The 12,646-nt window shown below is 36.6% G+C and overlaps 1 protein-coding gene across 1 annotated transcript in view; it reads right to left on the reverse strand.

Annotated features, from left to right (window-relative positions):
• LOC149776456 (glutathione S-transferase LANCL1-like) overlaps positions 1 to 12,414 on the reverse strand; it is a 57,507-nt gene extending 45,093 nt beyond the window's left edge. The window contains exons 1-2 of the mRNA XM_089940875.1: positions 12,241 to 12,414; positions 7,276 to 7,393 (exon numbers count right to left, since the gene is read on the reverse strand). Coding sequence (XP_089797001.1) covers positions 7,276 to 7,393; positions 12,241 to 12,312 — 190 coding nt within the window. The 5' untranslated portion in view covers positions 12,313 to 12,414. The remainder of the gene's footprint in view (positions 1 to 7,275; positions 7,394 to 12,240) is intronic.
• Between the last annotated feature and the right edge of the window lie 232 nt (positions 12,415 to 12,646).

The following is a 12,646-nucleotide window of genomic DNA, read 5'->3' on the forward strand; positions in this document are numbered from 1 at the left end:
GAGTGTAGACTTTCCTGTACCATACACAGAGCTATGAAGGGATGAATGACATAATGCATCAAAATTTCTGCTCCATACTGATGTCTTAGGTGCATATGTAAAAATCCTACTGTGCAAGCTTTCACATTTATTAGTGTTTAGAAGGCGTGAAATTTTACTTAGCTTGACACCTGAGACAAAATGTCTTAGTACCGATTCAAGCTTTTCAATATCATCAGAAGAAAGAGTTAAATGTTTACCATATGGCAGAAATTTTGATGAATAGGATGCTAAATGGGCAAGGCAGACTAAGGATGTTTCTCGACAATTTCCATGCTTATTACTGAAACATTGGATAATATTTAGGATGGCTGCCTTTGCCTTTGCCATAAATGCTTCTTCAGAACTGAAATGTTGTTGTATGCGTACAAGCTCAAAATGTACTCTTCTCCTGATAGCAGTTGCGATTTTTCGTTGAAAGAGTTGTTTGTCCTTACCAGGGAAGGGACCAATTAAATGTACATTTTTAACATGTTTTTGAAGTGTGCGCATTGCATGCACATAGCATGTAAATTGTCGTATGGGTCTCTGAACCTTAGCCGAATGTTCCCGGACAGTCTTTTCAAGCTGAACGCTTGCATCACAAGTTAAAGAATCAATCTTTAGTATGTTTAACAGTTCAAGCTTATTTAAATTTTCCTTTGCTAATTTGGTTTCTGTGGAGGACATCGAGTCTTCTGTGCGATTTTTTTTGCAGTTTAAGTGTATGCAGGATTTTTTCCCACATAATTTGTTTGCAATGGACACACAGAGGGGAAGTTTTCTGCTTGTGGAATGTTCCATGACTATAGCCACAGACTGTGTGGCAGACTCCCCCCCACTCTGTGGTCTGTGGTTGTATGCAGTGTCTGTCTGTACATGAATGCCTTTGTATGTTAACTGATTAACCTCATGAACAAATTTTTGATTTGCCACTAAAGCATATTCATTGACAGTTATTATAGTACTAGACAGTTCATTAAGTTTCTTGTATAAGTAGCCACAAGAAGGAGGCTGAATGTTCAGACATGATATGATAAATCTTAGGTCAGTCACTCCAACTTTGGTCTTGTAGCATGAAAGTGCCAACATCTCATTTAAGTTTCCCGTGACTGGGCCTCTCTTTCTCTGTCCTGGGCACTTCTCTGGAAAGGCAGCCTGTTCTGCTTCCTGAAGATTACAGTTTGTACACTTAATGGTCAAAAAAGCACATAGTCCTTGAGTTTTGCTTGCATACATCTGTGGACTGTATCGCAAGCAACTTCCAACTCTATCATGCGTTATGTGCAACTTTTCCAATATAATATTAAGTTTTTGTATGTTAATTATTATATTTCCACTGATGTTGTCCACACCGGTTGCCTCCTCATGTGACCCAACAATGAAGTTTTCTTCATTTTTTCTCTCCTTTTCAGGGCAAAGCTTGGATGGCACTTGATTTGGGCCACAAGATGATAGTGACTCTTCATAAACATCTAATCTTGGCCGCTTTATTAATGGAGATGCAGAGCCAGATTGCAACCTAGATCCTGGTTGGTCATTCTTGGCTATCTGTACACCATAGTTCCATGGTTGACTCTTTTGTGTGAACTGTTGTGGACGCTTTGCTCTTTTCATAGGTCTTCCTGCAGCCATGTTTTCTTAGGAAGTAGCTAATGTAGGTTGATGTTGTATCAGTGACGTCATGGTTACCAATTGTTCTTGGTTGTGATGGATCTTAGACAGGATGTGACATCATTGTCAGGCTGGGGCTTGAAATTGTTAGGAAGCAACCCCCCCCCCAATGTATAAAAGTGTACATGTTTGGAGGTTTTTAATTTGTTTGATTATATAATGCAGTAAACTTATTTCATTTTCATTGTAATCAATTGTGTATGTAATCAGCAATCACATTCATTGTCCATGGAATGGTCTCACCAGGAGTTAATTCCCCCTGACTTTTCATTTCAATTCTTTGGCATACAAAGCATTGGTAGGGATTTAAATTAGGTTCTAGTAACAAAGAAAAAGTAATTATTTACCAAAAATATACATTTTTGTCTACTGTTATGAAGTTATAGCATCAAGGACTTATTTTTATTAATCCAATGCTGGACAATTTTTGCACTATTGTCTCAAACTATATGGACTTTTCCCCACTTTTCTCTCTTGATTTCAATGTAAACATGACTAAAGTATGGTATGCAACTTGGGAAATGATCAGAATACATCATATAATGTTGGAATTGAAAAATAAAACAAATAATTCATATGTATTTTACTCTTGAATATCTTTCTTTCATGTACAAATTACAGCATTTCCTAGTGACGTTAGAATACAGTTTTGATGTCATGAAACTACATTCAAGCTACTTCAGAGGGGTATAGTAAATTAATTATGTAGTTGTCATTTTGGAAGTAAATACCATGTATAATATATCAAAATATTTGAAATTGAATACAGAATATGACAAATTTTTCTGCAAGTTGACAACACATTTTCATTGATTCTTTAAGGTGGCGCTCTACAGTTTCGTATTTTGCATAGGGTTAGAATTTTAAGGAAAAGGAATTTCCCATGATTTCTTCACTGGTTATACAGGCTATATAATAAAGACTTTGTATATCTTAGGTGCTGTTAAAAGAACTTTTAATTCCCTTTATTTTGATATATGATTGATGGGTGTACTATGGGTTCTAGAGTTTACAGCTTGGGCTCACTTAAGATGTGCTCGTTTAAAAAAACTGCTAGCTCCGCATGGTCATTTTCACTTCCTGGACTTCAGAGGTAAATTGTAGAAAAAAGAGCCGATAACTTTTTTTACTTTTCAGATATTTTGTACTTGGTTCATTGCACTTTCAGTAAATGCTATTCATTGTCTACTTCAGCAAAATTCGTTTTCCCTATTTTAATAATTGCTAAAGTTAGTGTACTTTTGATTAATTCTGGTTAATTTGTCAAGCACAGGGGAGCATCCATTTTGTTCTACCGTGTGCTTAGATCATGTACAATTTCCACAAGTACAGTATCCAAAGAAATGTCAGCCACATTACGTAAAAGTAACATAGAGGTAGGCCAACATTATCTCCATTGTGCATCTTACAAATGCAAACAACTTCACCTTACCTACGTCACTCTCTCAAAAGTTCAAACTAATTGGTGAGCGCCACCTTTGAGGAATACTGTATGCTGCCTGATGAGTCTGTGCCTGTATTAATAGATGATCACCAGAAAAGGAGCTTTTGTAGCTACTGGCTGGATATTATCAGCCAGACAATTAGTACTGGGGGCATCCGCTTCCCAAATCTGAAATTAATTATTCAGTGACTACTAAATACCTTGCCTCACAACAATGCAGACTGTGAGAGATCTTTTTCTATGATGGAAAAAATACATACGGCTTGTAGAAGTCCCTGAATACAGACACATTAACAACATTTTTACAGTGTAAAATAACACTGATACCAGTCTTTAAACCCTTGATTACATTTTGAAAAGTGCAAAGGTTGCACGTGTCACATATAACAGCATGTGTGTTACAACTCACTCAAAATCAACATAATAAAATAAATTAAAGTTTCGGAGATGTAAATAATTATGTGTAAAACTGTTAATCTTATATACTGTATGAATACATTTTTTCGTTTAAGTTTTTTGCTCTTTGTAAGTTTCTTATTGGTCTGGTATACAGGTTTTCATCTCAAGGGGTCATAGGTAAGGTTTATAAAGATCTCTACTTAATATTATACCTTGAAAATTTGTTTTTCAAAATACACACATTTTCAGCGAAATCAGCCCACTACAGTACTAAGATCATGGAAAGTTCCAGCTGCAAAGAGCTCTTCAAGATTACTAACAAGCTAATGTCAAGGAACAAATCTACACCACTTCCAACTACCTAAGTCTCTCCAGTAAACCTTCCAGACATGTTTGCAAATTTCTTCCGTGACAAAGTACAAACCATTAGAGATACGTTTGACACCACACTTTCAACTGACTCATTGTCACCATACAGTTGGGATAAAGAATTTGAGCGGCAACCATTAGCAGCATTTGAACCTGTCTCTATGGATTTCGTACATACAGTCGTAATGAAGAGTGCACCAAAGTCATGTAAACTTGATCCAATTCCAACATCACTGTTACTCGAGTGCTTAGATTCATTATTGCCTTCACTAACTGATGTTATTAATACCTCTCTCATCCGGGAAATTTCCATCATTATTCAAAACTGCCATAATTGTAAAGCCTCTGTTGAAGAAACCAACACTAGACCATAATGATTTAAAGCACTACCGCCCAGTTTCTAATCTCCCATTCATATCAAAAATCTTAGAAAAGGTTGTTCTATCCCAGCTTGTATCTCATCTGAATTCAAACAGTCTTTTTAGCAATGTATAATCTGCATATCGCCCTTACCACAGTACTGAAACTACTCTTCTAAAAGTAGTTAATGACATTCTCTTAGCGTTGGATAGCGGAAAGATTACAGTCCTCACCCTCCTTGATTTGTCTGCAGCATTTGACACAACAGACCATGATATATTACTTCACCATCTCCAGCATGTATTTGGCATTCATGATACCGCCTTACTGTGGTTCAAGTCCTACTTGGTCAACAGGACACAAATTGTATCTGCAAATGGAGTACACTCCAGCCCAGTTAATCTATGTTATGTGTTCCACAGGGGTCTGTTCTTGGACCTGTTCTCTTCATTCTGTACACTCAGCCGCTCTCAAGTGTCATAGATTATCATCCAGTGTCTCACCAATTGTACGCTGATGACACCCAAATATACAAATCTAGCCACCCAACTGAAGTTGATGCTACCATCCAAGGAGTAGAGAGGTGCATTTCTGATGTGAAATCATGGATGACATGTAACAAGCTGCAGACGAATGACAATAAAACTGAGGCCATTCTGATCACAACACAAAGACTTTCTCATTCACATCCTTTACATCAAACAATAAATATCAGCAACACCAACATTAAATTCACACAATCAGTACGAAACCTGGGTGTTACTCTGGACAGTACTCTCACATTGCACCAACATGTCATGAACACATGAAAGGCTGCATATCTTAAACTGAGACGCATTAGCTCCATTTGCAAATATCTTTCAGTTGATGCCACTAAAACACTTGTGTGTTCGTTCATTAGTACTTTCAAGATTGGACTACTGTAACTCAATTCTGTCTGGTTCATCTCAATATCTACTTCTGAAACTTCAAAACACAGCTGCTCGGATCATACTTAGAGTACCACGATCAGAGCACACCTCCCCGCTACTCTGTACCCTACACTGGCTATCCATTCGATCCAGAATCAAACACAAAATTTGTTCTCTATGCTACATTTCACTGTCGGACTCTAGTCCAACATACCTATCTGATGTCACCCATGTGTACACACCAGCAAGATACTTAAGCTCCTCTTCTGACAATCGTATACTTATTATTCCCACTATGAAAACAAAGTCATATGGACAGCGTTCTTTTGCATACCAGGGCCCAGCAACGTCGAATGAATTGCCCACTAAACTTAGACACAAAGACACAGTGATCCAATTCAAGAGTGCTCTCAAAACTCACTTTTTTGGACTGCAAGAACAAACTTAAAGACCTAATAATATTTCCTACCTTAAATATTCTCAGCATGTTTTTTTTATGTTTTCTAATTTCATGGTGTTTGTTTCTGTAATCATATCATTATATATGTTTTTTATCTTATAGTTGTTGTCTAATGATTAAGCTTAGAGCTTCTAAAGATTAGGCGCTATACAAAGTCCTCATTATTATTATCTTTTCGCTTAAGGTACTGTATCATCATTGCATGTCACGTGAAACAGTCCGCTATACTGTCTCTCTTGGCGCTATACAAGGACCTGGTTATTATTATTATTATTATTGTAAGTCGCTCAAAAGATCTAAAACAAAGCAAGTAACCTATGACTCTGGAACAGTTACTTTAACCATTGCTCACATTCTGGATATGTATGTACTAGAAACCAGCCACAACCAGTCTAGTGGGTACCAGAACTGTCTCATTAATTGTTGCAACTGGTGCAATGATGTGTGGCTACATAATGGTATTTAAGGCTAGTGTGTATACATGTCAAGTTGTTAATTGGTTACTTTATTGTTGTAATCATAATGGGATTTAAGGCCAGTGTATATACATGACTGGCTGTTAATTGGTTAATTTTTTGTTGTAATCTGGAGGCCAAATGTTTTTTGAGGTATAAATGGACCATGTTGACTTTTTGTCTTCATAAAAATCGGCCGACCTTTGGCGTTGGTGAGACCGGCAAGAATGCTGTCAATGAGTGTTATTTTTTTAATGGACTTGTTTAATTGCTATTGTGTTGTTCCAGGTGTTTGAAGTTAAGTGGAATGAATTCAGCTGTCCCATGCACATGCTCACTCTAGTGTAACAAAATACTGACTTACCAAATTAAGTGGCACCTATGAGCAATGTTAAAAGTTCCTAATGCTAATGAACATAAACACTGTTGACCTACTGATTAAGAAGGACAATTAGACAATGGCTGACCTTGGGACCTTTGCCGAGCTTCTCGTGGGTCAGTGCTTCATTCCGGGGTTTTCCCTCCACCATTAATACTGACCGCCATGTGTAGCCTATCGTGTGCTGAAAAATGGCGTTAAACCCTACAACAACAACAACCTTGGGACCTGAAGATAAATACTGCATAACATTTGTTGTGATCCAAATAATCCAAGTAAAAAATTTGATATGATTTAGTTTCTTATTTTGGGCATATGGAAATTGGAGTCTTGCTTGTGGAGTTTGAGTCAGGGCATGTGATATGTTTTTAAGTCACCAGCCCTGGGCCTGTGTCTAAAATAATTTTCTTTGAGCTCTGGTTTTAAAAAAAAACATGTCTGGCAATTAAAACTTTTGGGCATGTGTTATTGTCTATGCTTTTCACCTTCAAGTTCCTGACATCAGTTAGCATAACATTGCGAGGAAATTTCTTAACATTGGGAATGTAAAACTTTTATTTATATCAGTTTCAAAAGAAAAATATCAGAAAAAGGTGGGCAATTATGAAAGAAAATACAACTTAATAATGGGTAATGATTCAGGTTTAAAAAGAGACAGATCCAGAATGGAAATTTCATAATGTGACCCTTACCTGGTATACTAGCTAACTGTATACATCATGTCAATATTTTTATCGACAAATCTGACCACTATACCGAATATTCAAACACCACCCAAGCAATGTTAGTAATAAATATGATTTTACCACTGGTGCCTGTGTACACTGAGTAATCTCCGGGATCCGTATCTGCAATTCCAACATGCAGTCTCTGTAACAGGCTGTCTATGTTCTTTCTCAATATGCTAGCTAGGGATTCCTCAAGCTGAAATACAACACAATATGTCCTGATAGGATCTCTAAAAGTACCATATATACTCACTGTATACACTATATCAATCCATCAGCTTAAAGAGTTTTCACTACAGAACTATTTACATTCAGTGTGAGCAATTTGTGTCCTCATTAAACATTGTGTCCTCATTAAACATTTGGTGCAAGTTATAGCAATAACCAATTTCAAAACATCTCAAAAGCCAAAGTCATTACTTAAAAACACCTCCAACTGGTCACTTGGTTTATTAAATATAAAATAGTAGTTTAATTACAGTTTTAAATAGTGACCACTTACCTCATGAAAAATCTGTGCACTCAAATCACTCTTATCGTTTACTCATGTTTTTTTCTTTGCTTTACTTTCAAACACTTAAAAAGTGCCAATCTAACTTGTTCATTACGTATCATGAAACAAACATGTGGTCATCCTAAGTGATTTCTAGGCAAATCACCTAATAGCCATAAATTGAGAAAGTGTAGCAAGCAGTTTGTTTGAATTCATTCTAGTAAATAGCTTAATTAACTAATTAATTATTTAATTAACAGTTTAATTAACTAGATCTGATCCACACTCACTATATTAAGCTGTGATGTACACAAAAAGGACATATGGACAATGTTTCATCAAATTTGTGAATAAAATTATAAATCATATTATTGTCTCAAGTCCCCCAATACGGGGAGATAGTGGCTTGTCAGCTATGCTGGATGCTTATTATGTGAAAAAAGCGAACATGGCCTGATATCTGGAATAACATCAACTGGATCCAGATATCTGGAATAACAACAACTGGAATAACAATAACTGGATCCAGATATCTCGAATAACAATAACTGGATCTGGATATCTGGAATAACAACAACTGGAATAACAATAACTGGATCCGGATATCTGGAATAACAACAACTGGAACAACAATAACTGGATCCAGATATCTGGAATAACAAGCATATCCGGAACTAGTTTCTGCTGAGACCATTGTATGATCTTCCAGCCAAGAGCACATCCTGTCAGCATGCCAAACTTCATTAATACCTACAAAGCTGCTACAGATGATGACATGAGAAGGTCCACTGAGAGCTAGCAGAAAGCTAGTTGAGAGAGTGAAAGAAGAAAAGACTAGCACCAATCATCAGACCAAGATTTATCAGCTTTGTCAAAGAAGGAGAAACAAGTAACACCTCACTACAGAGGAGGATTTTGAAACAGAGGTGGGACATGTTTTGTGAATACTGGAAGAAATTGTGTTTTCCAGGTAATTCTAAAGTCACCTCTACATCCACATGTAGTCATTTTATCAGAGTCTAGGAAGAAGCTGGTGGCCATTGAGTTAACTGTACCTTGGGAGGACAGGTGTGATGATGCTCATGACAGAAAGTTGACCAACTATGCAGAGCTGATGGAGACGTGCAGGAGCAGAGTAAGTACTGTACTTGGTTGTTCCCTTTGGAGGTAGAGGGTTTCCTGCTCATTTGCTTTGGAAGATGCTCACTGCTCTAGGGATAAAGGAGAAAAATTGCAAAGTAGCAGTTCAAACACTCTGCAAAACTGCTGGAAAGAATCCAGCTGGCGTTGGATGAAACAAGAGGGTAGGCAGTGGCTGCCTACTACCACCAAGTAGTGACTGATCAGTACTGCTGCCCAGCCATCAGGAGGATATTCCTGGATAAGGGTGTGTGTGTGTGTGTGTGTGATTTAGATTTTTAACAAAGCTTTAACAATTTTTCAGTCATATCGCTATGATGTCTGCAGTGTGGCAGTTTATAGTGATGCCTAGCACTGGGGCATAATGTCACAGACATGTAGCATCATGTCCCACCCATTCACATTATCCTGACACCAGGCCGAGAAGACCTAACAGTAACCTCTTAATGCTTTTTGCCAAGTGAGTCAAGTGTCATTATCATTTTTGTAAGTCTTAGGTATGACTTGGCCGGGGATCAAACCCACAACCTCCCACATCTGAGGCGGATGCTGTAACCACTAGGCCACCAGAGTGGTTTCCTGGATAAGGGGTGAAACACCCAGCTGATGATGTTAATAGTGCAACAGTGGTTATGCTGTATTTCAATAAGATGCAAATTAAGAAAAATGCAAAGAATATAATCTAATGATAATACTTCAATTCATAAGCATGAATGGGCTCATAGAAAACATATCACAAATATTGCATGATTATCAAAATAATATGCATTTGAGTCACTTTCAGTAAATAACTTTATTTGCAGTGTGGGGCAGTAATCATTTTACTTTGAGTAATTAAGTTCATAGACTTATAACTCTTTTAACCTTAAAATCAAAGTTTCACAATAATTGGTCAAATTATGTAGTGTAAAAAAAAAGTTCAAATGCCAAAAACAAATGATTGGACAGACTGAGAAACACCATAACATGGTACATTTCACCTTTAGAAAATACAGGCACAAGCTATGTTATCATTTCACTTAGCAAGAAAGCCATTTCAGAGGGTCACTAAGTCAGACAAGACAAGAGGCACTCAAATCAGACATGGGGCTAAAATGAAACAAAACCTTTGTTTTTATTCCCTTCATGTGGAAATCTTTTATTTGGTCATAACTATATTAAGCTTGCAGATCATTGGTGGTGGTGGAGGGATGTCTGTTTAACACAGGGTACGATATTGCCTTACACTAGCCCTGCCTTAAAATGAAGTATAAATGTTGCTATCTTCATGGTACATTATATCTCTTTATTCATTACAACATGTATTTTTGGCAATATAGTTTACTTCAAATTGGAACAGCTGAAGCTATACATTGTAATGAATTCTAACTATTGATAGTACATTGATTACAGTATGGTAATTGGTAACAGATACAAATATTTAGTAAACTGACACTAGAATAAACAATGTTTTCTATAGTTTCCAATGGAAAATTAACATGGCCCTTCTTGATCCCGATTAGCATGGCAATACATCATAATGCCACTGTTACACAATGCTGTCAGCCTTTATTGGTCTGGCAATACATCATCATAATGCCAATGTTATACAATGCTGTCAGTCTTGATTGGTCTGGCAATACATCATAATGCCACTGTTACACAATGCTGTCAGCCTTGATTGGTCTGGCAATACATCATAATGCCACTGTTATAAAATGATTTCAGCCTTGATTGGTCTGGCAATACAGCATAATGCCACTGTTACACAATGCTGTCAGCCTTTATTGGTCTGGCAATACATCATAATGCCAATGTTATACAATGCTGTCAGCCTTGATTGGTCTGGCAAAACATCATAATGCCACTGTTACACAATGCTGTCAGCCTTGATTGGTCTGGCAAAACATCATAATGCCAATGTTATACAATGCTGTCAGCCTTGACTGATCTGGCAAAACATCATAATGCCAATGTTATACAATGCTGTCAGCCTTGATTGGTCTGGCAATACATCATCATAATGCCAATGTTATACAATGCTGTCAACCTTGATTGGTCTGGTGATACATCATCATAATGCCACTGTTACACAATGCTTTGTCAGCTTTGATCTTGATTAGTTTGGCAATACATCATCATAGTGCCAATGTTACACGATGCTTTGTTAGCCTTGATTGATCTGGTGAGACATCATGATGCCAATGTTACATAATGCTGTCAGCCTTGATTGGTCTGGTAATACATCATAATGCCACTGCTACATATGCTTTGTCACCTTGATCTTGATTAGTTTGACAATACATCATAATGCCACTGTTGCACAATGCTTTGTCAGTCTTGATTTTGATTAGTTTGGTAATACATCATCATAATGCCACTGCTGCACAATGCTTTGTCAGCCTTGATTGATCTGGTGAGACATCATAATGCCAATGTTACACAATGCTTTGTCAGCCTTGATTTTGATTAGTTTGGATATACATCGTAATACCACAATGCTTTGTCAACCTTGATCATGATTAGTTTGGCGATACATCATAGTGCTAATGTTGCATAATGTTGTGTCAACCCTATCAAAAGCCTTGCTTTAGACAAAATCTGACCGTCCTATTTTAGAACAGGTATCAGTATAGTTTTCTGAAGATTAAGCAGTTGTGATTAATATTTGTGGCAACAAATTCCAATTTTTCATTGTTGTTGGAAAATAAGCAAATTGTAGAATTAGTTTTGTTCACTTGGTGTTATGTAGGTTTTATTCATGTTGATTTCTACTGGTTATATTTGGTTAATCGAACTGTTGCATGACATATTTTATATATTTTAAAACTTTGTAGCAAAATATTAATGGTTGAATAATTTCCAGGACAAGTTATTTGTAGGATATTCAAAACTGGGTGTAACAAATCTAGCTGCCAATCTTTTTTTTTTTTTTTTTTTTTGCATCCTGTAAAAGTCTGGGAATGGTGGTCCCAAACTATACCAAGCCTATTCTAAAACTAGCTTCAACAATAAGCTCCCAAAAGCTGATTGAATACAATTGAAAAAAGCCATTAAAATAAAAATGAAACCACTTTAAATGCATACAAGGCCAAATGCACAATGACTGCACAACAAAGTGGTCACTGATCCTAGAAATCGAATGTTGACCGGAAATCTGTATCATAGTTCATGGATAATGTGGTTTGCAGGTCAACAGAAAGAACCAGGTTTACATATTTACATTGTGTCTGGTTGACAAAGGAAGTAGTTTTAGTATATATATCATACGTACCATATACTACCAGTAGTCTGAATGCATTACAATTTATAGTTTATACTGTGCTGTGCTCATTATAATTTATAACCATGTTGCCAAATTTCATTTCATAATGACCAGCGTGTTATGATGTACTCGAAATTAAGAGCTATTTTATTCTGCTTTATCTTGCCTTTCCTGAAGGTGTCAGCAAAGTCTCTCCAGAATAATCTTCAAAAGGATTATCAAACTCTCTTTTCTCCATTTGGAGATGTAAAAAAGATAACGTATGTTCGTATTAAATGCTAAACTATCATAGTGTTTATATCGACCCACTCACGAACAAACCGGTGTCGAAATATAATCTATATCTAAAGAAGTTTATCCATACGTTGATGATTACGTCATATCGACCCTTTCCTCGCTAAAGAGAAACAACAAAATAAGATTAGTTAAAGCCGGGTGTAGCATATTGGACATCTTAGTCGTAGATTAAAGTACTGGAAGACTGAAAAAAAGAAATTGGCAAAACATAAAGAAAGAAAAAATATAATATTTCATGGAAAAGAGTGTCGTAACTAGGCCTACTGTTGTTGTAT

The sequence above is a fragment of the Sinohyriopsis cumingii genome, chromosome 18, assembly GCF_028554795.1.
Source record: "Sinohyriopsis cumingii isolate HCF-2022 chromosome 18, ASM2855479v2, whole genome shotgun sequence".
In the NCBI taxonomy this organism is placed as follows: domain Eukaryota; kingdom Metazoa; phylum Mollusca; class Bivalvia; order Unionida; family Unionidae; genus Sinohyriopsis; species Sinohyriopsis cumingii.